The sequence below is a fragment of the Astyanax mexicanus genome, chromosome 23 (genome assembly GCF_023375975.1).
Source record: "Astyanax mexicanus isolate ESR-SI-001 chromosome 23, AstMex3_surface, whole genome shotgun sequence".
NCBI classification, from domain to species: Eukaryota; Metazoa; Chordata; class Actinopteri; order Characiformes; family Acestrorhamphidae; genus Astyanax; species Astyanax mexicanus.
This window is the reverse complement of record NC_064430.1, coordinates 139,835-166,382: the sequence shown is the minus strand read 5'-3', so window position 1 is coordinate 166,382 and position 26,548 is coordinate 139,835. Positions and strand designations below refer to the sequence as shown.

Genomic DNA, 26,548 nt, shown 5'->3' with positions numbered 1-26,548 from the left:
GTTAATATAAACGTACAGGAGCACTAGTGTTAATCACACTAAACAGTGAATATTACATATTTCAGATTCTTTAAGAAGCATTAAATATATATTACCTTTATTTACACATCAAATGCTAAATAACACACAAATTCAAATCGTGATGATCAAAGCTTTCCGATATTGATCATGCGATGCAGTATTTGCTGATCCCGGAATTATTGATTAGTGTATTGGGTGTGCAGTCAGAGGTGTGTGATGGTGGAATTCAGGACGTCTGGTGTGCACTTTGATTTAGAGGCTTTGCAGAGATCTCGCTGTGGAGGAAACACACAAAAATATACTGTAAATACACTGTAAATATACTTTAAACACACCATAAATACACCGTTAATACACTGTGCATACACTATAAATATACTATAAATACACTGTAAATATACTGTAAACACACTATAAACACACTGTACATGTACTGTAAATATATTCTACTGTAACATAAACACTTATAATTTCCTTATATTCTCAAAACTACAAAACTAGACCTGTTATCATAATTATCCAATTTACTGAACGAATAATTCCAGATAATAATTTCTGATCGTTACAGTTCTCATTCTTACAATGTTTTATATTAAGTCAGGATTTCTGGCTGATTTTAGGATGTAATATAAAATACTGTTTGTTATTACTTTATTACTCCTTTATTATATCAGTGCAGTAAGAGGAGTTATAGTTATACAGGTCTAAACACTCGCTGTAGATGATGATTAACAGGAGGGTTATTATGGGATGTTACTGAGAGACAGAGGGGTGTAGATGAGGAGTTAGTAGTTGTCGTACGGAGTTTAATCAGGTTAAAGAGTAAATTAGTGATTCTGTAGTGAAGAACACACAGTTTAATAGTGAACAGCAGGTCAGTGGTGTTACTCTGATTACAGGCTGCAGGGGAATCGTGTGCAGCAGCTCAGGATCTGAACTGTTCCTCAGTTCGTCTTTAATCACAGACGACTTTAAATTTCTTTATGGAAGATTTTTCAGTTAATCCTGATCACGTGTTTCTGCTGTTCGGTTTGAGCTGAGCGGTTTCTGATCATAAATTCGAAATATTTTAAATTAGCAATTTAATTTAATAGTGTTTCCACACCTGAACTGAGCTTCATTTGTGATACACTGTATTTAATCCGGTTAGTTTTGGTTTCACACTGCAGTTTAGTGACGGAGCAACTTTTACTGATTTTATATTGTTTTTAAAATCATTTTAAACTTCTAGGGCCCTACAGTAGTGATCAATAATGCACAGGAGAATTGCAGATGGTGCAGCTGGATTTAGGGCGTGTCGGTGTGTCTTTAGTATCGCAAGAGCGCAAAAAGTACATCTTGCGCTGCTTAAAATGCACAAATTCGTACTAATTATCTTAATTAATCATGAGTGTGTTTAATTTTGTATGTAACATGAAATAAATCAATCAGAGCGTCTCTTGCTCATCATTCTCTTTAAGATTAGATCAGGTGAGCTCTGACTTTGGTGGATTGCTATTTTAACAGCGCAGCTACCTGGACGTGTCCAACAAACTCTTCTCAGCAGAGCAAAATATTGTGATACTAAATATCAATATTCAGTTCACAGCTCTACTGATTGTTTAATTGAATTGAACATAAAGTTAAAGTTAGTCTAACAGGTTTTTATGTCTCTGAGCTGCAGCAGGGTTTGGGTCAGCATGCACTCGCAAAAAATCACTGTTTAAACAAACCTCTCCCCGGAGTCAGCACTCACTACCCCCTTAAACACAATCAATCAAACAGCAAAGCGTTATCAATTATTAATCAGCTCTTCTGCTCTGATGAGTCAGCTTTAATTCATAACATTAAAGAGATCAGATTATAAAACATGATTTAAATCATCACAAACAGGCTGTGCAGCAAAATCATCCATATCAGAATCACGAGAATTCATGCCTTAAAAAATCATGCCTTAATGAATCTGATTTTGAGTGAAAAAATATATATTTAAATGTTACTTTTGTTTTATACTAGAATTATTATTTTTTTTTAAATCTTTCCCTTCTAAAGTACAATTTTAGATTGGCTTTTAAAATAAACATGAATAAATCAAGCTTATAGAATATTTAAAACATATAAAAAAGGTCACAGAATTCAGATTTGTATGGTGATGATTCGAATTCATTATTACACTGATTTAGAGAGATGAATTTTCACACCTTAAACACAGAATTATGTTCAGAACTCCCAACGAACGTCTTAATAAACATAATAAAAGCTCAATAAAAAGCTTCTGCTGGTTAATTAAACTGTGTGTTATTAATAAATGTTAATTTAAGAAGATTAAAGAATTACCGCGAACTCTGAGTATGTGCTGGCGACAGAGTTAATACTGTGGTTACGCTGAGGGCTGGAACTGACCACGGCGGCGGCGTTACCGAATCCAATATTCTCCTTATTCCTCTCCAGCAGTGCAGGATGGGGGGGTTTCCCACGACCGGGCGTCCGAACTGCAGCTCCCTGATCACAGAACATCACCGTAAAAATCACAGAACATCACAAAACATCACCATAAACATCACCACGAACATCACTGTAAACATCACAAAACATCACCATAAACATCACCACGAACATCACTGTAAACATCACAAAACATCACCATAAACATCACCACGAACATCACTGTAAACATCACAGAACATCACCATAAAAATCACAGAACATCACCGTAAACATCACCGCAAACATGACTGTAAACATCATCGTAAACATCACCGTAAAAATCACAGAAAATCACCGTAAACATCACCACAAACATCACCACAAATATCACCACAAATATCACCATAAACATCCCAGTAAACATCACCAAAAACATTATTACAAACATCACTGTAAAGACCAATGTTAACATCACCACAAACATCACAGTAAAAATCACCACTGACATCACTGTAAATGTTATGTAATGATATGAAGCTTATGTTGTAAAGGTAGTGTTATGTAATGTGAGGGTATGAGGGTAATGTTATTAAGGTAATTGTATGTGATGTTATAAAGGTAATGTTATGTGATGTTATGACCCTGCACTAACCTTGCTGGCTGAGATTGGGGGGCGGGACAGGGGGGAGTGGCAGACGGTGATGTGGGCGGAGCTGAGGGCGGAGCGTATGGTGCTGTTGGAGGTGCTGCTGGTGCCGTTCAGCTGAAGGACGGGAGGCAGTTAGTGATTTAATAATCATGCAGAGTTTATCAGTTCAGTAAAAATAGAAAACTGGGTGTAAAACTTTATTTATATAAAACATCATTTTATTTTCTATTTACTATAATAAAGAAAAGATGGGCTTAAATCTGTTTTTATTATTAAATTATTTTTGCATTTTTAGCGAATGAAGGCTGGATTGTACCCTCAGATTTTTGTTAAACAAATATATTAAAATCTAGAACACTGATTAAAGCCCATTTCTTCTTTTATAATAAATATAAAAAATGAAACAATGAAATTTTACACTGAATTCTATTTTTATATTTGAGTTTAGCCTCAAATAATCAGAAAACAGAAACTGATAAACGATAAATGTTACAGTAAACGCTGGATTCAGCTCAAGCCATGAAATCAAGAGGATTAATTATTATTATTATTATTATTTTAATTATTTTTATTGTTATTAGTAAATGTAATTCAGGGTTTTTACTTTGCGAGTTTTGCAGGGAGTGGCGCTGCCGAGGAATCTGCGTTTAGTGGGCGTTCGGACGGCGGTGCCGTACAGCATGTCCTCCTCCGTCTGTTTACTCTTCTTCAGTTGCTGAAAAAGAAGATTAGATTAGATCACTCAGACAAAAAACTTGCCTCTGTGTTTTTTGCAGATTTTTATTTTTGGATAATTTAAATGTGGCTGTTCTTTATATTATAGAGTTAAACGCAGGGCTGGTTCTGTTTGTGATGTTTGTTGAGGTTTCTGTATTTATTTCTCCTGAACTGAAGCTGATCTTTCTGTAGAACAGTATTTTTATTTATTTTAATTAAATAAAGAACTTTAGTACGGAGTGATGATCCACTTTCCCTCATAAAAAATATCATTTCATTTTTGGTTGAACCTCAAAAACCAGCGTCATTATTAACCAGTGAAAAGTTTTATAAAGTTTAAAGAAAAAAGAGAAATGGATCAGAGTTTAGAGCATCACTGAGTAACAGGTGTGTGTTTATAGTGAACAACAGTTTAAAAATAAAGGGTAAACTCTCACACACTCACACTCTCACACACACTCTCACACACACACACTCACAATTTCACACTCTCTCTCACTCTCACAATTTTTACATACTCTCTCACAAACTCTTACACAGACTCTTTCACACTCTCTCTCTCTCTCGTACCCGTTCCTGTTTCTCGCGCTCTTTCTCCAGGCGGTGCTGCTCCCACTGCTCCCCAACAAACTGCAGGAACTTCTGACCCCCAACCAGAAACTCCCGACCCTGCTGCTCCTCCCACTGCTCCACCTGCAGCTTCAGCTTCTTCTCCAACTGCACCACACAACACACATTACTATACTCTATACATACTCTACTATACTCTATACATACTCTACTATATACTCGACTATACTCTACTAAATTCTATACATACTCTATACAGAATGTATTATACTCTATATTTTCTGTAATAGATTGTTGTATAGCAGATGTTCAGTGTTCAGGACGCTGTTTCAGTAGTCCAGGCTGAGGGCGGGTGATTTACCTTCGGGAGGCTCTTCAGGAGATCAGTTCTCTGTTTCTCCTCTTTAAGGAGATTTCCTCCTCTGTTCGTGAATCTGGAGGGATCTGTAGCTTTTTTCTAAATAAGATAAAACACATAAATAATAAATAGAGAAAATAAAAAGCAGAATTTCAGCAGAGCTTCTGCTGTTTCTCACCTCCAGCTCCAGGAACAGTCTCCAGCTCTCCTCCCACCTCTGAACCCCTTCAAACAGATCTTTATGTTCTTCATAATGCTGCTTTAATCTCAGGATCTCAGCGTCGTGCAGACTCAGCAGCTCTTCACTGAAATCATCTGGAGTAAAATATTAAAATCTCTAGATAAATATCAGTAGATAAATATCAGTAGATAAATCAGTAGATATATTAGTAGATAAATATCAGTAGTTAAATATCAGTAGATAAATATCAGTAGATAAATATCAGTAGATATATTAGTAGATAAATATCAGTAGATAAATATCAGTAGATAAATATCAGTAGATATATTAGTAGATAAATATCAGTAGATAAATATCAGTAGATAAATATCAGTAGATATATTAGTAGATAAATATCAGTAGTTAAATATCAGTAGATAAATATCAGTAGATATATTAGTAGATAAATATCAGTAGATAAATATCAGTAGATAAATATCAGTAGATATATTAGTAGATAAATATCAGTAGATAAATATCAGTAGATAAATATCAGTAGATAAATATCAGTAGATAAATCAGTAGATAAATCATTAGATAAATATCAGTAGATAAATATCAGTAGATAAATCAGTAGATAAATATCAGTAGATAAATCAGTAGATAAATCATTAGATAAATATCAGTAGATAAATATCAGTAGATAAATATCAGTAGATAAATATCAGTAGATAAATATCAGTAGATAAATCAGTAGATAAATCATTAGATAAATATCAGTAGATAAATATCAGTAGATAAATATCAGTAGATAAATATCAGTAGATAAATCAGTAGATAAATCATTAGATAAATATCAGTAGATAAATATCAGTAGATAAATCAGTAGATAAATCAGTAGATAAATCATTAGATAAATCATTAGATAAATCATTAGATAAATATCAGTAGATAAATCAGTAGATAAATCAGTAGATAAATCAGTAGATAAATCAGTAGATAAATCAGTAGATAAATCAGTAGATAAATCATTAGATAAATATCAGTAGATAAATCAGTAGATAAATCAGTAGATAAATCAGTAGATAAATCAGTAGATAAATCATTAGATAAATATCAGTAGATAAATCAGTAGATAAATCAGTAGATAAATCAGTAGATAAATCATTAGATAAATATCAGTAGATAAATCAGTAGATAAATCAGTAGATAAATCAGTAGATAAATCAGTAGATAAATCAGTAGATAAATCAGTAGATAAATCAGTAGATAAATCAGTAGATAAGTCAGTAGATAAGTCAGTAGATGATCTCTGCAGGTTCAGTGCAGGCTCCTGTTCTCACCGCTGAAGAACGGGCTGAAGTTCTGCCGCTGCTCGGAGCTGAAGAAGCATTTCTCCCACATCTCACTGATCTCATCCCGAATCGCCACGGTAACCACCTTCATATTCCTCACCTTTATCTCCTCCAGACGCCTCACCTCAGCATGCAGCTACACACACACACACATTATACACAGAAACACACATATATAATACACACATTATATACACACACACAGTGGGGATATTAATCTCTAAGTAAAAAACCCTAAGTTCTGTAGAGAGACATAATTTGAATATATTTCCAAACAGCAGTCAGATAAATAATTCAGAGTTAACTCTGCTGATTATACAGTTATTTAAGGTGTTTTATAGTAAAAGTAATCCAACTCCGGAATACGCTGCAGATTTTATGGCCATAAACAGTCAAACCAACCAGAGTCCAATTCAGAAATTCAGTCCATGTCAGAAATATAGCATTTAGTGATTATTATAGTGATAAGACTCCTCCTACTCACAGCCTCCATGTTTTTTTTCCTGGACTGGGTCATGTGATCAGAAACGGCGTCTCGCTCCTCCTGCGGGATCTGCAGACGCTCCCACAGATCCTGGATCTTCTCCCGAAACGTCCGACAGATAATCTCCATCTCAGCCCTCCTGCTCTCCAGCTGAAACAGAGAGTAATAAACAGATCAATCACAATCTGATCACAGCCCAACTACTGCACCCAGCACGCTGCTGAGAGTATAGTGATGGGAGTATAGTGATGAGAGTATGATGTTGTAAGTATAGTGATGAGAGTATGAGTATAGTGATGTGATGTTGATGAGAGTATAATGATGAATGTACGGTGATGAGAGTACAGTGATGAGAATATAGTAATGTGAGTATAGTGATGTGAGTATAGGGATGGGAGCATGATGGTGTGAGTATAGTGATGCGAGTATGAGTATGGTGATGTGAATATGAGTATAGTGATGAGAATATAGTGAAGTAAATATGGAGATTTTTGAGAATAATGATGAGAGTATAGTGAAGAGAGTATAGTGAAGAGAGTATAGTGATGAGAGTATAGTGATGAGAGTATAGTGATGTGAGTATAGTGATGAGAGTATAGTGAAGAGAGTATAGTGATGAGAGTATAGTGAAGAGAGTATAGTGAAGAGAGTATAGTGATGAGAGTATAGTGAAGAGTATAGTGATGAGAGTATAGTGAAGAGAGTATAGTGATGTGAGTATAGTGAAGAGAGTATAATGATGTGAGTGTAGTGGTGAGAGTATAGTGAAGTAAATATGGAGATGTGAGTATAGTAATGAGAGTATAGTGCGGAGTACCTGGTGAAGCAGGATTTTCAGGGAGTCGATGTTTTCTCTGGAGAGACAGAACGCTTCCTCTTCCTCACAAACGATGTCCTTCTCAAAACTGGTCTCAGGAAGCTGATCCAGATCCTCCATACAGAGAATTATCTTCTTCTTCAGTTCAACAAATTTACTGCGCCTTTCTTCCTGAAGAAAAACAAGTAAAATAGATTTTAACTCCTAAAATCTTTAATTTTTTGACAGTATCTCTCAGCTTTAGCTGATTCTGTAAAAACACTGTGATCCTGATCATCAGTATCTCCAGTAAAGACTGTAAAATAACTGCTGCACCTTTTCCGCGGCGAGAGCGGCGAGGTGCTCGCGATAGCGCTCCAGCTGCTCGAGTGAGGGAACAGAACTGTCCGAGATACAGAACGAATCACAACACAGAACATCACACAGGTCCTGGTCCTGCTCTATCAGGACTTTCAGCGTCTGCATCCTGTGACTCTTCTCCTTCAGCATCGCCTCCAGAAACGTCCTGATATCTTTCTCCTGCTGCAGCATCGAGTTACTCCTCTCCTCCTGAACACAAACACACAGTTAATCCTTTAATAATCTCTCAATAAATAGTGGAGTTAGCCAAAAGAATGCAGCTTGGTTTAGGGTGTGTCAGTGTGTCTTTGCTATCGTAATGACGGGAAAAGTACACCTTGCACGTCTCGAAATGCAAAGCAAAAGTTATGTACTAATCCTCTTAATTAATCACAGGTGTGTTTTGGGCGTAACAGTACATCACCTGCCATTCTCTTTAAGAGCCAGGTGCGCTCTCCCTTTGTATTTAGAAGCTTTATATATAAACGGATTAAGACTAGATTAAATTCTTTAATTAGATGTTTACCTGGAAGGCAGGTAGCTGCAGCTCAGAGCACACCTTGCTGAGTTCTTTACGGCAGGTCTCGATACTGATCATCAGACGCTTCCTCAGGTTCTCCTCCTCTGCGATCATCCTCTCCAGAAGATCCTGAGATAAAAAATCACATCACAGATCACATATCACACTGGAGCTGCGACACCGTGATCACATGACCTCGTAATCAATACGCACTTTAATATGGTTTTTAACCACATTGGTTCTCTCCAGCCTCTGTTCCTCCGGGATCCCGATCTCCTCCCAGATGTCCTTCAGGTGACACAGAGCTTTATTCAGACACGCCACCGACTCGGCCGCCAGCACCTCACTGAGACACAACAACAAACACACACTCACATAATCACACACACGCTCACCTGTGTGATTATACAGGTGATACTGAGACAGGTAATATCTCCACCCACTGCAGATAAATCAGAATGTGAATAAGTTTTATAATATTATACTGTTTATATTGTTTTTCAAAAATTTAGATACCCAGCAGTAATTCTCAGAGTTTAATAAAGGCGAGAATATTAGAGGGTTTAATTTCATTATTCTATTATTATTGAATTAAAAATCTGTAACATACTATACGATAATATACTATATATACTATACACACTGTCTGTATATACTTGTAAATAGGTTTTTTCTTGTTTATATTCATGCACTTTTTGTATGAACAGAATATCATTACTGTATTTAGAGGGTTAAGGCTGCACAATGTTGAGGAAAAAAACACTGAGATTGTGAAATTGAGCTATTCTGCAACACACTGCAGGAATTTACAGCAGATCTTTCCTGAACTCAAACATTAAACATGCTATGATATTAATAATGCACTCTGTGTCCTGAAGATTACAGTAAAATAAAAGATATTCTGAATATCTGAGAAAAATGCAGATTGGTTAGAGGGTTAGTAGGGTGTGTATGGTTAAAACCTGGGATATGATATGATTACTGTGCATGCTAACATTACAATGACAATCCTGAAAAAAAAATACATTCATAACTATTATTATTGTTATCTATAACTGCTATTATTATATTACATTTTGATTGATTCAGTCTGGTTCTGGTGTAAAATCCGCTGTAATGTTGAGCTAACACCTATATCCTCTAATAACCCTGTAATTTACACTGTTACACCACTAAATACAGCTATAATTCAGTACTGAGCAACTTAATCTAAACTAAACTAAACACTAGCTGTGCTGTTAGTTAGTTAGTTAGTAAGTAAAGTTAGTGAGTGATTTAGGTAAGGGTATAATTTACAGTACAGGAGTGTAACAGTAAAGAGTGTTTAGCTGTCAGTCAGTAATATAATAATAATAATAATATATTACTGACCTTTTCCTCATGCTGGTTGTATCGCTGATCTGCAGGCTGTGCGGGTTATATTATTAATATTAAGAATATTATTATTATTAATATTAATACAGTGATCAGTGCGGGTTTAGGGGAGAAGGTGTTCCGGCCGTTCCTCCGCCGCTTCTCTCTGATTCAAAACACGCGTCTGAACTCGCGTCCCGGCTGCTGATTGGCCAGCGCGGGTCTGCACTGCGCATGCGCGGGGGCGTGATCTGGCACAGGGCTATTTCCAGCAGTGACGCAATCAACGGTCACTCTCCGGCCCCGCCCAGTCCGAGGGGGAGGAGTCAGCGACCGGCCAGTCAGACATTCCGTCCGAGTACAAAATTACACAATATAGAACATTATAGAACATCACAGAACTAAAACACTAATATTAATACAGTACAATACTGCAGACAGGAGGCAGTACAGTGTAATAAAATGTGTTTTATTATTATACAGATTACAGACTGATTATTATTATACCCTAATAACCATATTAATAATTTAACCTAAAATATTATTAATTAAACATTTAAATTAAACATCTGAGAAAATAATAAAAGGAGTGAAAAACACAGAGAGAAATAGAGAGAAAAATAGATACAGAGACAAAAAAAGAGAGAGAGGTAGTTTATTGATCCTGAAGGAAATTTAGAAACACAAGAATCAACCACAGCAGAAAGCTATGATAGGCCATCGTTATTTTTTAGATTATTTATAACAGTGTTATTAGGCTAATCTGCACTAATATACTACCTCTTCCTCACAGCCCCGCCCCCATCTCAATATTATATATATATATATATATATATATATATATATATATATATATATATATATATATATATATATATATATATATATATATATATATATATATATAAGGGGCGTGGCTAAAAGTGAAAAACTTACATATACAGAATAAAGTAAATAATTATTTTACATCTTTTTTTGCCCCAACATAAACTAAAATTGTCTTGTAGCATCAAATACAGTTCATCTTCAGTGAGAGATTAATTTGTTCCTTATTCTCACACTAATAAATTAACCCTTTACTCACCGCATCACATTTAACCCACAGGTGGATCTTCTCTATTAGAGGAGCAGATAAATTACCTGTATTTCACCATGTCCTCTCACCTGTAGGAGAACATTAACCCTTTACACACTGCATCCTCCTTTATTTACTGTACTGGAAACGGCTGATTTGGGTAGTCTAGTAGAGCACAGATACGGCTCTTTATTTAAACTCCTTTTACTATATGAAGAGCAGGAGAGCATCTACAGATACGACCGGTAATCAAATTATTCACAATCACCCCCTCTGAGTGTCGGGAGAATCACTAGTGATGGGGGAGTCCTACTGAACCGGGGAGAAAATGGGATGAAATTAGAAACACATTCTAATACTGAGTGTTTTGCTGACATTTCAATAAAATAAAATGACAAAAAATCAAATAACAGTTTATTTTACAGAGAACAGTAAACTGATCACATTCAAATCAGAGCATGAGAAGCATTTTTACAAGAGCATACGGTCCGTTCACCAGATTCACAATCTGTCCATGTCCAAGACACACTCAGAGACGTGCGATATTCACCAATACACAATCTGTACACTGATACAGGATCTGTAGTGCTGTAGGTCAGTAATGGTATTTATATCCATCCGTTGAGAAAATAAGTCTCTGTGGTTCTTCTCCATCACGTCCTGCAGTCAGGCCTGACTCCGCCCTCCCGTGACCTGCAGATATGTTAATGAACTGGAACCAGTGCCGGGTCAGGGGTGATTATCCAGTAGAGCCTCCAGGAGCCGGCCGCTGTTAGTGATGGCTGTGGTCACCACGATAAACTTATAACCTGTAGCGTAAAAGAGTTACCATATGATCAATCACCACAGTGATATAGTGTTTTTAAATATAACTGCCATAGTATAAAAACCACAGTATCATGTTTATAAAATCTGAATAAAACAAAAGTGTACTTCTTATCCAATCAGAACAGTGGGATCAACCTTGCAGTCAAGTGGGCGGGGCACAAACACAACACTAAATGAACCACTTCTGACACCAATCTTTACATTTAAACTAATAATTAAATATCAATACCAGAATCTGAATCAGAATCAGAATCACTTTATTTCACCAAGTTACACATAAAATAAATTTGGTTTGGTGAGAGCAACACACGTATGACATGTAACAGTTACACAGACTATTAAAAAAACAACACTACGAACGAAAGTACAATAAACAATAAATAGATTGAGAATATAGTTACAGTACTAAAGTAATAAAGAGCACTGAAGAGCAATAGAAGCTAAGAGATAAATGAAATTAAATTAAATAAAAATCAGAACTGCACACATATGAATATTATTACAATACTTTGCTTTTAAAAAATTAAAATAGTATTGTAAAACAAATCGCAATACTATGATATATTAATATTTTCTTACAGCCCTAACCCTGAACCCGTCTTACCTCTCTCTCGTCCGAGGAATCTCAGAGCGGAGATTTCAGAGTAAGTGCATCCTCCCAGAAACATCACCAGAACGATCCTCTGAGAATCAGCTTTAATTCTGGATTCAGTCCCGTTGGCTCCTCCTACAGGATGGTAATAAAACCAGTAAGTGTATAAGTTATATAATCAATCAATCAATAAATAAAAATACCCCACCAATACTGGATGAGTTTACCCCGCTGTAACATGCAGCTCTAATGACCTCAGATCCTGTTCACTCCTCGTACTATGATGGTTTCTGGGTGACGTGATAATAAGTGTGCAGTATAAGTGTGAACAGGTGTGAACAGGTGTGATAAGGATACAGTGAGGAGCATCATAATCCCCTCACTCAAACCACACCATCACAATCAGAGACGTGTATGATCACATTTTTATTATTGTTATTAATGTAATGTAAACACAATGGAACACTGAAGTAATAACGGTGATACCACACCGTCCACCGTCTGGACGCGTTAGCTGAGCTACAATACAACCCAACTACCTGCTGCTGATCTGGATTTGAGCTGAGGACTCCGCCCACAGAACACTGGAAGAATTACTGTAACCAGCTCCGCCTCCAACCCTGCCTATGGCCCCGCCCACAGCCCCGCCTCCAGTGGACATGACGTAAGAAATTCAATCACAAGCTCACAGTAGAAGTATTTAAAATACCAGGTGAGAACAGATAGGTGTTTTAGTAATCATTTATTTATTCCAGATGTGAACCAGGTCTCAGATTTAAGAGATTAAATTTGTATTCGTTAAAAAAATGTTTTCAGTACGTTTATGTTTATATTAGTATTTTTATGTGGTTTGCTTTTATCTAGATTTAATTCTGATACTAAAGACTGAAGATACTGAATATTGATCAGGTGTAAATTGTGTTTTTATGATATACTGCTGATCTATAAAACAGGATAAAAGTGCTCAGAGCTTTAATTCTGCAGGTGTTGTGTAATTGATCTGCTGTATGTTTTATATACGGCGTTCAGAACCTGATACTGCAAACTCGTGTCCGTTCAGCATGCGGGTGATCTCCTCCAGCCCGGTCCAGCCGTCTCGCTCCAACACCTGCAGAACCACACCTTCATTCAGATCATCCAGCTTTAAATAACCTCACTTTATACTACTGCATCCATCCCACACCTTCACCCTTTACCACACACTCAGACATTTAACACAGAAATTCAACATAACAGCAGCTGCTCTGATTGGTCTGCAGAGTCTCGTGTTCCCACCTGTTTAGTGTGTTCAAGTCTAGTGATTGGTTTTCCTGATTATTATTAGGGTGGGGGGGGGGGGGGGGTGTAGGTTAGGGGGAGTTGTTGGAGCTACATGATCCTTTAAACTGAGATTTTTCAGAGGAAAACTCCAAACAGAGGATTCTGAGAATCACTGGCAAGATGATGCAGCACAAACGACCCAATAAAACCACAAATATGAGTATTTTACTTGTTAAACATTAAAAATAACCACTATATTACAATACTTACTTAATACTTAAATGTGTAGTTTTAATGTTTTATGGCTATATGGCCTATATATCTTCATAACAAGCATAACAACAATCACTAGTAGTTTGTTTTAGTAGCTAGCTACCTTGCTAAACTTCTCTAAGGTGGAAAAATAAAAGTTAATAAAAGTTAATTTCAGCTCCTCATAACAGAGCACTTAAAGAACAGACAATAATAATGAATTGCTGAATCACCTCCTCCCTTTCTGAAGACATAAGATTATAAACTCTCAATTTAACTAGTTAATCAGCAGCAGTTAGGTTGCTGAACACTATATCTGTATCAGGTTCTTGAAGGGTTTCTCAATTTTTAGGGGGAGAATTCAGCTCTAACTCTTCTAATTCTGTTCTAAAGGTAAGAAGGGTTACTCTCGAAAAGAAGGGGCAGGGTACAGAAGAGAAAAGGAACCGGGCGAAACACAGAAGTATAAACGCAGGCAGCAGCGTAGGACGCTCGCACAGGGAAACACTGTAGACCACACGGGAACTCGATGCAGAATAAACCAGTTTTGATATATATTGTATAAAATCTGAGATTATAAACACTGACCTGTTCGATGAGTTTGCAGCTGAGGGGGACGTACGCCCCGCTGAAGATGTAGGCCATATCTCGCGGGACGCGCAGGTCATACTCCTCTCCTGATTTAGGGATCTGTGGGTTCAGAGGATAAAATAATAAAATAATCACAGGTATTATTAACCTGCTCACTTATCAATACATGAGAGGATCTATAAAGTTACACACCAGAACCAGGCGTTTACTCAGAGCTCGGAAGTTACTCTTCTTCGCCAAAGAGGAAAACGCATCCGTCAGCTTTCCTAAAAAATTCAACAACATTAAAAATCTGTATCTTTCAGGAATTTATCACACATCATTTAGCTACACACAGCTCGTCTATTTCCTGAAGACTATTATAGATGTATCGCCAATATATTAGGACTCTCTGCAGACATCAACTGCACCCATCCAGAGAGAGCAAAACCAACTGTGCTCTCTCAGGGATCTGGCAGCTGATGACAAGCTGCATGACTTGGATTTGAACCAGCGATTTCCTCATCACTGTGGCAGAGCTTTAGCTTGCTGGGCCACTCAGAGCCATTAATGTTCTGTTTTTTAACGTTTCTATAATGTTAGTGTTTATCTAGCTGGAAACATTGTGTAACGAATGTTGTAATAACATTGTGATTTAAACCATTATTATATCACGTTACAGGTTAACCTTCCAGGAACCCGTTCAAAACGTTTCTAAATGTAATAATAACATTCTCTGTTAGCTGGGGATCAGGATGATCATCATTCAGCATCCTGAGCTCCTGATGTTAAATTCAGTCTAATAGCACAGTGTGTTATAGTCTCTCTGAACCGTAGAGACAGTTACTCCAACAAAAGCAGAATTAATTCTTTTAATATCATTGATTTCAGTAGAAAAGTGAATAAAGATCATTATTTTCTCACCAGCAGTTTTATCATTCACCAGTTTCCCCACTTTACTCTCCATGACGGTCAGCGTTTCTCCAGGCTGCTGCTCCACCAGTAAACCCATCTGCTTCAGGTTAGAGAAGGTCAGCAGGTGCTCGATACCATAACTCTGAACCAGTGCAAACAAACAGTTACTACACATAATTAAGTTAATAAATAAACAATTAAAACACATAATTAATTTATTTCAATTAACAATTAATATTAATTATATATATATATATATATATGTGATAACTACACACTGTAACAGCACTGAGAATACTCAAACACTCAAGGATTAATACTCCACATATAGGCCTGTCACAATAACAATTTTTATACAACAGTATATATATAATAAATATATATTATATATATACAATTCCCATTTTATGATAATTAAATTCCACTAAGATAACAGAACAGCATAACTAAACAATTATACTGTTTTACTCTTTTAAATACAACTAAACTAATGTAATTAATCTTAGTTTGGGGAAATATATATTTTATTCTTCTCCTACTGTAGTCACTGTATACTGTGTGTATGTTATGGAGTCACAGTTACTGAAGCACTGAATGGTTATTTAGCACAACTGTATAAAATACTAATCACTGTTATAAATGTGAACAAACACACAAATAAACACAATATAGACCAATATCACCATTATCACTGTTACGCAGCCTGAGTCTCCTTCCACACTACCGGACTCCGTTTCCCAGAATCCTATGTTTTATGACGCCACCGTCAGTCGCTCTCCTTCGCCCAATCACGTTACGCTCCGACGCTCAGATTCCCCTGTGTTCTGAGGAAGTTCCGGGTCTTATGCGTTCTATCGTCGCGAGGTCTTGTCGACTTTGGTTGCATGCTAAGCGTTTCTCATGTTTCCTTCTATTGCCTCCTCGTTACGACCCTCTTTTCTGGTTTATCAGTTTATGTCTCTTGTTTTGCCCCTTTTGGATTTATTAGCTCGGTTGGACTTCTTCTGGTTTCGAACTCAGACTGTTTATACTACTACGGCTTTGGTTTTTGGTGAGATAATAGTTTGTTTGGCTCTAAAATCTGCACCATCTGGTTATCTATCTGTAAATAAACCTGTTAGTTCATTTTACTCTGCAAGCGTCGCTCCACTCTGTTTGGCGATACAATCACATATTACTGAGGTCATGATCATTTATTGTACAATAACAGGCCTATCCACAACTAACTCTATACACTGTTTATTATACCCAGAATTATTTTTATTGATCAACAGCCGCTGACATCACAGTTTAATCCGGTACTGACTGACCTGCAGGTACTGAGCCTTTAGCGAGCGATAATCTTTAGGGAGAAGTCCTGTTAAATAAAACATATCATATAGTTTTATTATATTACTGACAGTCATTAACTACATCTACATCAGTAACACTGAAAACTACAATACAACACAGACCTACAACAAACACACAACATAAAACTACAATTAATACAATAAATAAAGACAGAAGCTGTTTAATATAAAGTGTAGCCAGTAAATTAATTCTATATAAACTTAGGGCCCTATTTTAATGATCTATAGATGAACCGTTCAATTGCGCAGTTTGATTTAGGGTGTGTCAGTGTGTCTTCGCTATCATAACGACAGGAAAAGTACAGCTTGTCTGGCGCGAAATGCAAAGCAAAAGTCATGTACTGATTCTCTTAATTAATGATGGGTGTGGTTAATTTTGGGCGTAACGTGAAATAAACCAATCAGAGCGTCTCTTGCTCATCATTCTCTTTAAGAGTCAGATGTGCTCTGACTTTGGCGGATTGCTATTTTAACAGAAAAAAGACTGTTGTTTGGGTGTAAGATAGGAATGAGCATCACGATGCACCTTGTGCATAGTGTAAAATAAGGCACTTAGTGTAAATAGTACATTGCTGTTTTTAATACTTAATCAGCTCTACATGTACTATCTGCACTAATAATTCAAAGTATAAGATTTGATGGCAGACTCTTAATCAAATCAAAAATACCAGATAAAAGTAGCTTAAGCTCAATCATAATAAATTAATTATAAATATTTTAAAATAAGTTTAAATTACTTGGTTAATCAGGAATTCACAGATACTCACCGTTTTCTGTGAGAGACAGCAGGCAGAGGAGTCTCAGACTGTCAATCATTGATATCTAATGAAGGAAGATCATTTAATGAAGCATTATAATACACTTACTCTAATTATATAACAGATTAATAGTATTTGATGTTTATATTATAAATACAGTGTTTTAGCGATGCACCTGTCGGTTAATGTGTTCTTCAATGAAGGAGACGCACTCCCGAACCTCGAAACCCTCCAGTAAAGCTGATTATCCCCCCACAACCAAACACAACATTTACTTCAGTGCTATAAATATACAGTCTGTATATTCATAAATAAACTAATTAACAATAAATCAATAAATCAGTAATAACTAATTAAATGTATCTTACAGTGTTCAGTTTTCAGAAGTTCCTGGAAGTCTTGCTTTGTTTTCTTCTTCATTATGCATTCACTCGCGCCGATATCTGATATAACAGCATTTATTAGTAATAAACAAATTCTGTCTGATATAATTAATCCACTCAGAACATTCAATTTAATAAATGGCCACAGACGTGTTTATTTAACTTTCTTGTCCTTTTTAATGTAAAACCCTTTTCTTATTACAGTTCAAAATAGAATTAGTTCAGAATCAATAGTGATTTCTATGCTGCTACATGCTTTTATTTCTTCATTTCTATATTTATATAATATATTTATTCTATTATCAACACAGGACTCTTCATTTTTATTTATATTTTGTAACTTAAAAAAGCAGCCAATTACAGATTACCGCTTACCGCTGTAACTCTGTAACGCTGTAAGTCTGTAACGCTGTAACTCTGTAACGCTGTAAGTCTGTAACGCTGCAACTCTGTAACGCTGCAACTCTGTAACGCTGCAACTCTGTAACGCTGCAACTCTGTAACTCTGTAACGCTGTAACTCTGTAACTCTGTAATGCTGTAACTCTGTAACTCTGTAACGCTGTAACGCTGTAACTCTGTAACGCTGTAACTCTGTAATGCTGTAACTCTGTAACTCTGTAACGCTGTAACGCTGTAACTCTGTAACGCTGCAACTCTGTAACTCTGTAACGCTGTAACTCTGTAACGCTGTAACTCTGTAACTCTGTAACGCTGCAACTCTGTAACGCTGCAACTCTGTAACTCTGTAACGCTGTAACTCTGTAACTCTGTAACTCTGTAATGCTGTAACTCTGTAACTCTGTAACGCTGTAACGCTGTAACTCTGTAACTCTGTAACTCTGTAATGCTGTAACTCTGTAACTCTGTAACGCTGTAACGCTGTAACTCTGTAACGCTGTAACTCTGTAATGCTGTAACGCTGTAACTCTGTAACGCTGTAACTCTGTAACGCTGTAACGCTGTAACGCTGTAACTCTGCAACGCTGTAACTCTGTAACGCTGTAACTCTGTAACGCTGTAACTCTGTAACGCTGTAACTCTGTAACGCTGCAACTCTGTAACTCTGTAACGCTGTAACTCTGTAACTCTGTAACTCTGTAACGCTGTAACGCTGTAACTCTGTAACGCTGTAACTCTGTAATGCTGTAACGCTGTAACGCTGTAACTCTGCAACGCTGTAACTCTGTAACGCTGTAACTCTGTAATGCTGTAACTCTGTAACGCTGCAACTCTGTAACGCTGTAGCTCTGTAACTCTGTAACGCTGTAACGCTGCAACTCTGTAAAACTGTAACGCTGTAACTCTGTAACGCTGTAACTCTGTAAAACTGTAACGCTGTAACTCTGTAACGCTGTAACTCTGTAACGCTGCAACTCTGTAACTCTGTAACGCTGTAACTCTGTAACGCTGCAACTCTGTAACGCTGTAACTCTGTAACGCTGTAACTCTGTAACGCTGTAACTCTGTAAAGCTGTAACTCTGTAACGCTGCAACTCTGTAACGCTGCAACTCTGTAACGCTGTAACTCTGTAACGCTGTAACTCTGTAACGTTGTAGCTCTGTAACTCTGTAACCCTGTAACGTTGTAGCTCTGTAACTCTGTAACGCTGCAACTCTGTAACGCTGTAACCCTGTAACGTTGTAGCTCTGTAACTCTGTAACGCTGTAGCTCTGTAACTCTGTAACGCTGTAACGTTGTAGCTCTGTAACTCTGTAACGCTGCAACTCTGTAACGCTGTAACCCTGTAACGTTGTAGCTCTGTAACTCTGTAACGTTGTAGCTCTGTAACTCTGTAACGCTGTAACCCTGTAACGCTGTAGCTCTGTAACTCTGTAACGCTGTAACTCACGCAGGCTGAGGAGACGATGCTCCTGTTTCAGGCCTTTCAGCTCCTCCGATACGAACGCCTTCATCTGCTGGATATCCATCCCTCTCCGTTTCTGTTAAAAACACACAGTGTAATACATACGGGTTTAACGTAAATTCATACCGTCTCAGCAGAGCGGAAACGGTTCAGTTCAGTTCAGCTTATTTATACTGTTCTATGACTGGGAGTATTTATGTAAATGTTATTATTGTGGTATCAGTTTTAAAAGAGTGTAGAATAGTGAAAGAGTGAAATAAACGCACGTCGTACGCCGTCTGCAGATTCCGAGCTTTCTGACTCAAAAAGCCGAATACGTTGGAGAAATGTTCGTTTCTGATCTCATTAAACACCTGAACAACAAAACAGCTGATTAAACACAGTCAGTTAAACACAGTCAGTTAAACACAGTCAGTTAAACACAGTCGAATGATACAGTTGAATAAACAAAGTCGATTAAACACAGTTAATTAACACAGTTGATTAACACAGTCGATTAACACAGTAATAACAGAGAGTTGATGTATCTGTGATTTCTGTACCTTATCCTGAGAGTTCAGCATCACTTTAATGCTCTTATCAGAGGAAGTGACCTCAGGACCAAACTCCACACTTCCTGTTAAATAAGGATCAGTGATGATTAAAGAAACTGAGGAATGTTTGAGGTTAGAATTTAATATAAAAATTATTTAACAGAATCTCTAAACCAGGATCTGTTTCAGAAACATGAACATGCTAAATTTCTGTTCTGTGCCCAAAATATCTGATTATGATTAATGATGAACACAGGCAGGGGGCGCTCTCTGACCCTCGGGTTCAGTTATAATCTGATAACAGCAGAGTTTTCTGATCATATTAAAGATAAATCTGAAAATACAGGATCAGAAAATCCTCATTCCACTCAAACACACTGCCTTACGGTTAGCCTGTTGGTGCTTAGCCTGTTAGCTTGTTAGCCGTTAGCTTTTTAGCAGTTAGCTTTTTAGCAGTTAGCTTGTTAGCAGTTAGCCTGTTAGTGATTAGCTTGTTAGCAGTTAGCCTGTTACCTTGTTAGTGGGTAGTCTATTAGTGGTTAACCTGTTAGCTGATAACCTGTAAGTGGCTAGACTGTAAGTGATTAACATATTAGCGGTTAGCTTTTTAGTGGTTATGCTGCTGGCTAACATTATGTGGTTATTAAGTTAACTAAGTCTTTATTCTCTCAGAAGTGAGTTTTTATTATCAGTATCAGGTCTGTTTCTCTGTGTGTCTGTACTGGAGGTTAGCTTAGCGAGTGAGCTACAGAACCACCAACAACACCACAGAAACAGCGCTAACTCCTGCGCTCTGTCCGTCCAGACGCTCTCCTCGTCTAAGCGTTTATAAGTGGAGTTTCAGTCAGACAGACTGAGTGTGTTCTGTGGTGAACAGAACGTTAGCGATGACGCTAGGCTAAAGAAAAGTCCTCTGATCAGCTGATTTAATGGTCAGACTGATGGTTAAATGTTTACTGTATGACTGATTTAAATGTAAGTGCAGTTTAACTAAACTAAACTCTGTATTTCATCATTTTTAGCTATAAATGAACCCAGAGTTTGATGGTATTTTAGAGTAACGTAAACACAGAACTTTCACAGATAAAACGCAGTAAAAACACCCGATTCTCTCTGAGATTGTGATGTTTATGGTTTATTTTGTTAAAGAGAAACAGCAGGTTTTATACAGTTTTATTTATTATTGTAATGAAACTGAAACTCACCACATTTAATCCTGAAAATATCGTCCACCAGTCCCTCGTATACGACCTGAGAGCACAGCGGCGTGATGAAGTCCACGTCTACAGAACATCAGAGTAACATCAGAGAGCGCTCAGGATTACAGAACTGATTCTACACTGAACAATATAATATTTCATATTTATTTTTAAGAGGAGCTACAATATATAAAACTTATTCTGGTTTGTTTAACACTTTTTTGTTTATTAAATGATTCCATATGTTTTTCTTTATAGTTTGGGTGACTTGAGTATTAATCTACAATTCAGAATATTTTAAAATAATTAAAAAACATTAAATTTAAGTAGAAATTGGTAAAATAGAAATGAGACTGACCTCTGTCGATCAGGAAAACGTTTCCGATCTCAGGCTGCTGAGTTTTCTGCTCTCCGTCCTCCACCTGCTCCCTCCACGACTCGTACACCATCTACACCAGATTACACCAGATTACACCGACCCGGATTACACAGACCCGGATTACACCGACCCGGATTACACCGACCCGGATTACACCGACCCGGATTACACCACCCGGATTACACCGACCCGGATTACACCGACCCGGATTACAGCAACCAGGATTACACAGACCCGGATTACACCACCCGGATTACACCGACCCGGATTACACCGACCTGGATTACACCGACCCGGATTACACCAACCAGGATTACACAGACCCGGATTACACCGACCCGGATTACACCGACCCGGATTACACCGACCCGGATTACACCGACCCGGATTACACCACCCGGATTACACCGACCCGGATTACACCAACCAGGATTACACAGACCTGGATTACACAGACCCGGATTACACTGAGAAACACCCAAAATACAGAATATACTGAATATAATATTAGATCTCACCTTGGCGCACTGCCCAATCCCATAAACCTTAGAGAAAGGTCCGTATAGAGAGTGAATCAGCCGTAACGCACCGCCGGCCGCGCCCACCCACCGCTGATCCCCCTCCTACACACACACACACACACACACAATAATACATAACCATAAACAACAATACAAAACAACTGACAACAATACACAATAATACCTCAATACAGGATGAGTGTTTAATCAAAACAGATTATATTATACAGCTGATCAACAATCAAAATCATGTGTAATTTGATTAACTATTAAACAACACAAAAAGATATTTTGAATCGAGACATTAGTTAAAAAAATAATGACTATTGTAATGATTATTAATGATTTATCTCGTGTCAATTAATAATTAGGAGAGGGCATTATGATATCAGAATTATACAGTTTTTTTTATGTTGAGATTTGGTCGATATCTGAAACATATATATTTGCTGATTTATTTATTGTTCGCTGGAAAAAATCCAAACAACACTGGCTGTGCTACTTTTATAATTCATTGATTTAAGCTCATTTTTATTATTTTAATTAGTTTCAGCAGCTTTATTACTGTATTTAATCTGATTATTTAATAAAGATTATTTAAAGCTGTGAACAGTCTTTGTAAAAAACAGTTTGATAAATAATGATGTAAAACCTTAAAACCTGACCTCTGAACCTCCACTGAACACAATCAGCCGACATCAGTAAAACATTACCAGAAAATTCTCTCTGAAGAACTCAGGAAGCTCCAGACTTATGATGTCATCATCCAGCGGGAGGAGATAAAAAGCCCATTCATCACACGTCACATCTGCAAAAAATAACATCAAATAAAACGAGTAATTCAGTGTTTAATCTTCTGTTTATTTGAGGGTACATCTGAGGTGAATTTAGAGCACTTACCCCCGAACACCCCCTGCTCCTCCAGAACCGCCTCACACACGTAGAACTGCAGAACATCACATTAGAATATTCACCATTTTCACATCTTAACACGATTAATCCCAGCCGCGATCATGTGACCAATCACTGCAGCTTCATCAGTGAACACGCTCGGAGGAGAGCACTAAACACCAGTTCTGCTGCAGCAGCTAACAGCGCAACATTATACTGTATAAATTCTCTTAGTGGGTTTAGTGTTGTGTTTAAGCCCCGCCTCCACTAGTGTTGCACTCTGGGGTTAGATCCCACTATTCTAATTGGATAAAATCTCAACTTTTAATTAAGATAACTGTTCTACATTTCAGCTAACATTAAACAATCCCCCTGATTACAGTATCTCATTATACTGTGTTATATTGAATTATAAGCCCTAAATTATAAATATAAGATATGAAATATTATCTCTTACCTTCTGAGGGGTAAATATGATCTTATATCTTCTCAATCTTCCAGCTGCCTTATCCAGGTTAACTACATCTGCAAACATTCAAATTAAATAGTAATAATATTAATATTAATATTACTGCTAATGTTTATTTATCTCTACAGAACTGCTGTTTAAAGTGAATTCAGATCAAACCTGAGATCCATTTTACTGTCTGTATCCGAGGTCGTATCAAAAAGCAGAGCCTAAAAACAGAAAATACTGTATTAATAAATCAGATATTAATGAATTTATTCTTTAAAATGCAGAATTAAACTCACTGATCTGCAGTGCTGACGATCGGCTTCAGCTCCACTTTATATAATTTATCCACTTCATGTTGCTGAAAAAGAAAAAGACAAATGTAATGATTTAAACTCCGCCCCCTGAACTGTACTGAACCTGTATGAGTAGGGGGTTGAGTATTGAGGGGTTGAGTATTGAGGGGTTGCGTATTGGGGGGTTGAGTATTGGGGGGTTGCGTATTGGGGGGTTGAGTATTGGGGGGTTGAGTATTGAGGGGTTGATTATAATGGGGTTGAGTATTGAGTGGGTTGAGTATTGAGGGGGTTGTGTATTGAGTGGATTGAGTATTGAGTGGTTGAGTATTGAGGGGTTAAGTATTGAGGGGTTGAGTACTGAGGGGTTGAGTATTGAGTGGGTTGATTATTGAGGGGTTGAGTATTAAGGGGTTGATTATTGAGTGGGTTGAGTATTGAGGGGTTGAGTATTGAGGGGTTGAGTATAATGGGGTTGAGTATTGAGTGTGTTGAGTATTGAGGGGGTTGTGTATTGAGTGGATTGAGTATTGAGTGGTTGAGTATTGAGGGGTTAAGTATTGAGGGGTTGAGTACTGAGGGGTTGAGTATTGAGGAGGTTGAGTATTGTAGGGGTTGAGTATTGATGGGGTTGAGTATTGAGGGGTTGAGTATTGAGGGGTTGAGTATTGGTGATGGTGTGTTTACCTTTAGCGTGGTGACGTTGGCTATTCGGTCGAGTGGACTCATCAGATCAGCATCGATAAACAAGTCCTTCCTCCCAGGCAGCTATAAAACAAACACACCATCAGCTCCACCCACCGCCCCGCCCACAGCACCATTAGCACCGCCCACAGCTCCGCCCACATCATCACCAGCACCGCCCACAACTCCGGCCACAGCACCATCAGCACTGCCCACAGCTATACTGGTTATACTGGGTTTATACTGGTTATACTGGGTTTAAACTGGTTATACTGGGTTTAAACTGGTTATACTGGGTTTATACTGGTTATACTGGGTTTATATTGGGTTTAAACTGGTTATACTGGGTTTAAACTGGTTATACTGGGTTTAAACTGGTTATACTGGGTTTAAACTGGTTATACTGGTTATACTGGGTTTAAACTGGTTATACTGGGTTTATACTGGTTATACTGGGTTTAAACTGGTTATACTGGGTTTATATTGGGTTTAAACTGGTTATACTGGGTTTAAACTGGTTATACTGGGTTTAAACTGGTTATACTGGGTTTAAACTGGTTATACTGGGTTTATACTGGTTATACTGGGTTTAAACTGGTTATACTGGGTTTAAACTGGTTATACTGGTTATACTGGGTTTAAACTGGTTATACTGGGTTTAAACTGGTTATACTGGGTTTAAACTGGTTATACTGGGTTTAAACTGGTTATACTGGGTTTATACTGGTTATACTGGGTTTAAACTGGTTATACTGGGTTTAAACTGGTTATACTGGGTTTAAACTGGTTATACTGGGTTTAAACTGGTTATACTGGGTTTAAACTGGTTATACTGGGTTTATACTGGTTATACTGGGTTTAAACTGGTTATACTGGGTTTAAACTGGTTATACTGGGTTTAAACTGGTTATACTGGGTTTAAACTGGTTATACTGGTTATACTGGTTATACTGGGTTTAAACTGGTTATACTGGTTATACTGGGTTTAAACTGGTTATACTGGTTATACTGGTTATACTGGGTTTATACTGGTTATACTGGTTATACTGGGTTTAAACTGGTTATACTGGGTTTAAACTGGTTATACTGGGTTTATACTGGTTATACTGGTTACCTGTTCCAGCAGGTAGATGAGCTGGTCCCGGGCCAGTCTCTTCAGCAGGGAAAAGTCCGGAAGCTCCGGAGCGTCTCTCCTCCCTGACTGAGCCATCAGACATCCAGCACAGCGCCCCCTCACTGCAGCCGCCTGCATTACATACATCAATTACATCAATTACATCAACAACATAATCACATCAATAACAGTAATTACATCAATTACATCAATAACAGTAATTACATAGTTACATCAATAACAGTAATTACATAAATTACATCAACAACATCAATTACATCAATAACATCAATTACATCAACAACATCAATTACATCAATTACATCAAGACAGCATTTACACAAATGTAATTTAACGGCTCACAGACAGAACACAGCAGTGCTAAAGCGCGAGACTCATAATAATATAAAAATTAAGACAAACACAGAAATATAAACATCTCTCTTTACTGCAGAAACTGACAGATGGATTTAGCGGCATATCCGGATTTTTTGGAACATTTTCTCGATTTTATCCATAATTAATCACATTATCCATCTGATGAAAGATATTATATGTAAATGTAATTATCTGAAGCTTTTAAATCCTAATAAATCTAAAATATTAAATCTAAAATATTATACATAACATACAGCAGCTGCCTCACCTCCTCCCCGTTTCCGGAAGAAATGGAATTCAGAGCAGTTTGTTTCCGCACGGACCCGTTACAGCGGCGCACACTGCAGAACAGAGATCCTATAGCGAGGAGAGGAGTCACTGCGGAGTGTTCAGGGTCTGTCTGACACTAGAGGGCGCTCCTGAGGGAGTCCGATATTAATAGATTATTATGGGTCAACTGAGCAAAAAACAGAGTTCATAAAAGTTTAAATTTTTTAT

At 37.3% G+C, this 26,548-nt stretch overlaps 2 protein-coding genes across 5 annotated transcripts; both read right to left on the bottom strand.

The window, feature by feature from the left end:
- Nucleotides 1-80: 80 nt before the first annotated feature.
- Nucleotides 81-9,931, bottom strand: prc1b (protein regulator of cytokinesis 1b). Of its 3 annotated transcripts, XM_049471377.1 has the most exons (15): nucleotides 9,768-9,931; nucleotides 8,610-8,742; nucleotides 8,403-8,525; nucleotides 7,853-8,086; nucleotides 7,538-7,708; nucleotides 6,721-6,870; nucleotides 6,225-6,372; nucleotides 4,900-5,036; nucleotides 4,725-4,820; nucleotides 4,364-4,510; nucleotides 3,681-3,791; nucleotides 3,080-3,190; nucleotides 2,338-2,502; nucleotides 1,734-1,762; nucleotides 81-296 (listed from the first exon to the last, which is right to left on the bottom strand). In XM_049471377.1, exons 1-15 carry the CDS (start codon nucleotides 9,776-9,778, stop codon nucleotides 248-250), a joined length of 1,815 nt encoding a protein of 604 aa, XP_049327334.1. In that variant the 5' UTR covers nucleotides 9,779-9,931; the 3' UTR covers nucleotides 81-247. The 3 variants fall into 3 exon arrangements, with proteins under 3 accessions (XP_049327334.1, XP_049327336.1, XP_049327335.1); XM_049471379.1 differs by lacking the exon at nucleotides 1,734-1,762 and having other exon boundaries at nucleotides 2,404-2,502; XM_049471378.1 differs by lacking the exon at nucleotides 1,734-1,762 and having other exon boundaries at nucleotides 9,768-9,930.
- A 1,290-nt stretch (nucleotides 9,932-11,221) lies between these two features.
- On the bottom strand, nucleotides 11,222-26,445 carry vps33b (VPS33B late endosome and lysosome associated). 2 transcript variants are annotated; one of them, XM_022665293.2, is made up of 24 exons: nucleotides 26,319-26,445; nucleotides 25,673-25,804; nucleotides 24,562-24,642; nucleotides 23,878-23,939; nucleotides 23,753-23,802; nucleotides 23,582-23,649; nucleotides 23,134-23,179; nucleotides 22,947-23,041; nucleotides 22,231-22,335; nucleotides 21,692-21,782; nucleotides 21,340-21,417; nucleotides 20,144-20,217; nucleotides 19,868-19,954; nucleotides 19,587-19,677; nucleotides 17,720-17,794; nucleotides 17,527-17,591; nucleotides 17,361-17,415; nucleotides 16,552-16,598; nucleotides 15,251-15,383; nucleotides 14,540-14,613; nucleotides 14,345-14,446; nucleotides 13,277-13,352; nucleotides 12,257-12,379; nucleotides 11,222-11,633 (listed from the first exon to the last, which is right to left on the bottom strand). In XM_022665293.2, the coding sequence occupies exons 2-24, from the start codon at nucleotides 25,766-25,768 to the stop codon at nucleotides 11,554-11,556; spliced, it is 1,854 nt and encodes a 617-aa protein (XP_022521014.2). In that variant the 5' UTR covers nucleotides 25,769-25,804; nucleotides 26,319-26,445; the 3' UTR covers nucleotides 11,222-11,553. The 2 variants fall into 2 exon arrangements, with proteins under 2 accessions (XP_022521014.2, XP_022521013.2); XM_022665292.2 differs by having other exon boundaries at nucleotides 26,305-26,404.
- Between the last annotated feature and the right edge of the window lie 103 nt (nucleotides 26,446-26,548).

Excerpts from the sequence above, each read along its gene's own strand:
- prc1b (XM_049471377.1), bottom strand. Across the intron at positions 8,526-8,609 it reads TGGTTAAAAACCATATTAAA|GATCTTCTGGAGAGGATGAT; the intron begins GTGCGTATTGAT and ends TTTTTATCTCAG. Across the intron at positions 6,871-7,537 it reads TGAAAATCCTGCTTCACCAG|CTGGAGAGCAGGAGGGCTGA; the intron begins GTACTCCGCACT and ends TCTCTGTTTCAG.
- vps33b (XM_022665293.2), bottom strand. The coding sequence starts at position 25,768 with ATGGCTCAGTCAGGGAGGAGAGACGCTCCGGAGCTTCCGGACTTTTCC. Across the intron at positions 23,650-23,752 it reads GACAGTAAAATGGATCTCAG|ATGTAGTTAACCTGGATAAG; the intron begins GTTTGATCTGAA and ends GAATGTTTGCAG. Across the intron at positions 12,380-13,276 it reads ACACGAGTTTGCAGTATCAG|GAGGAGCCAACGGGACTGAA; the intron begins GTTCTGAACGCC and ends ACCATCCTGTAG.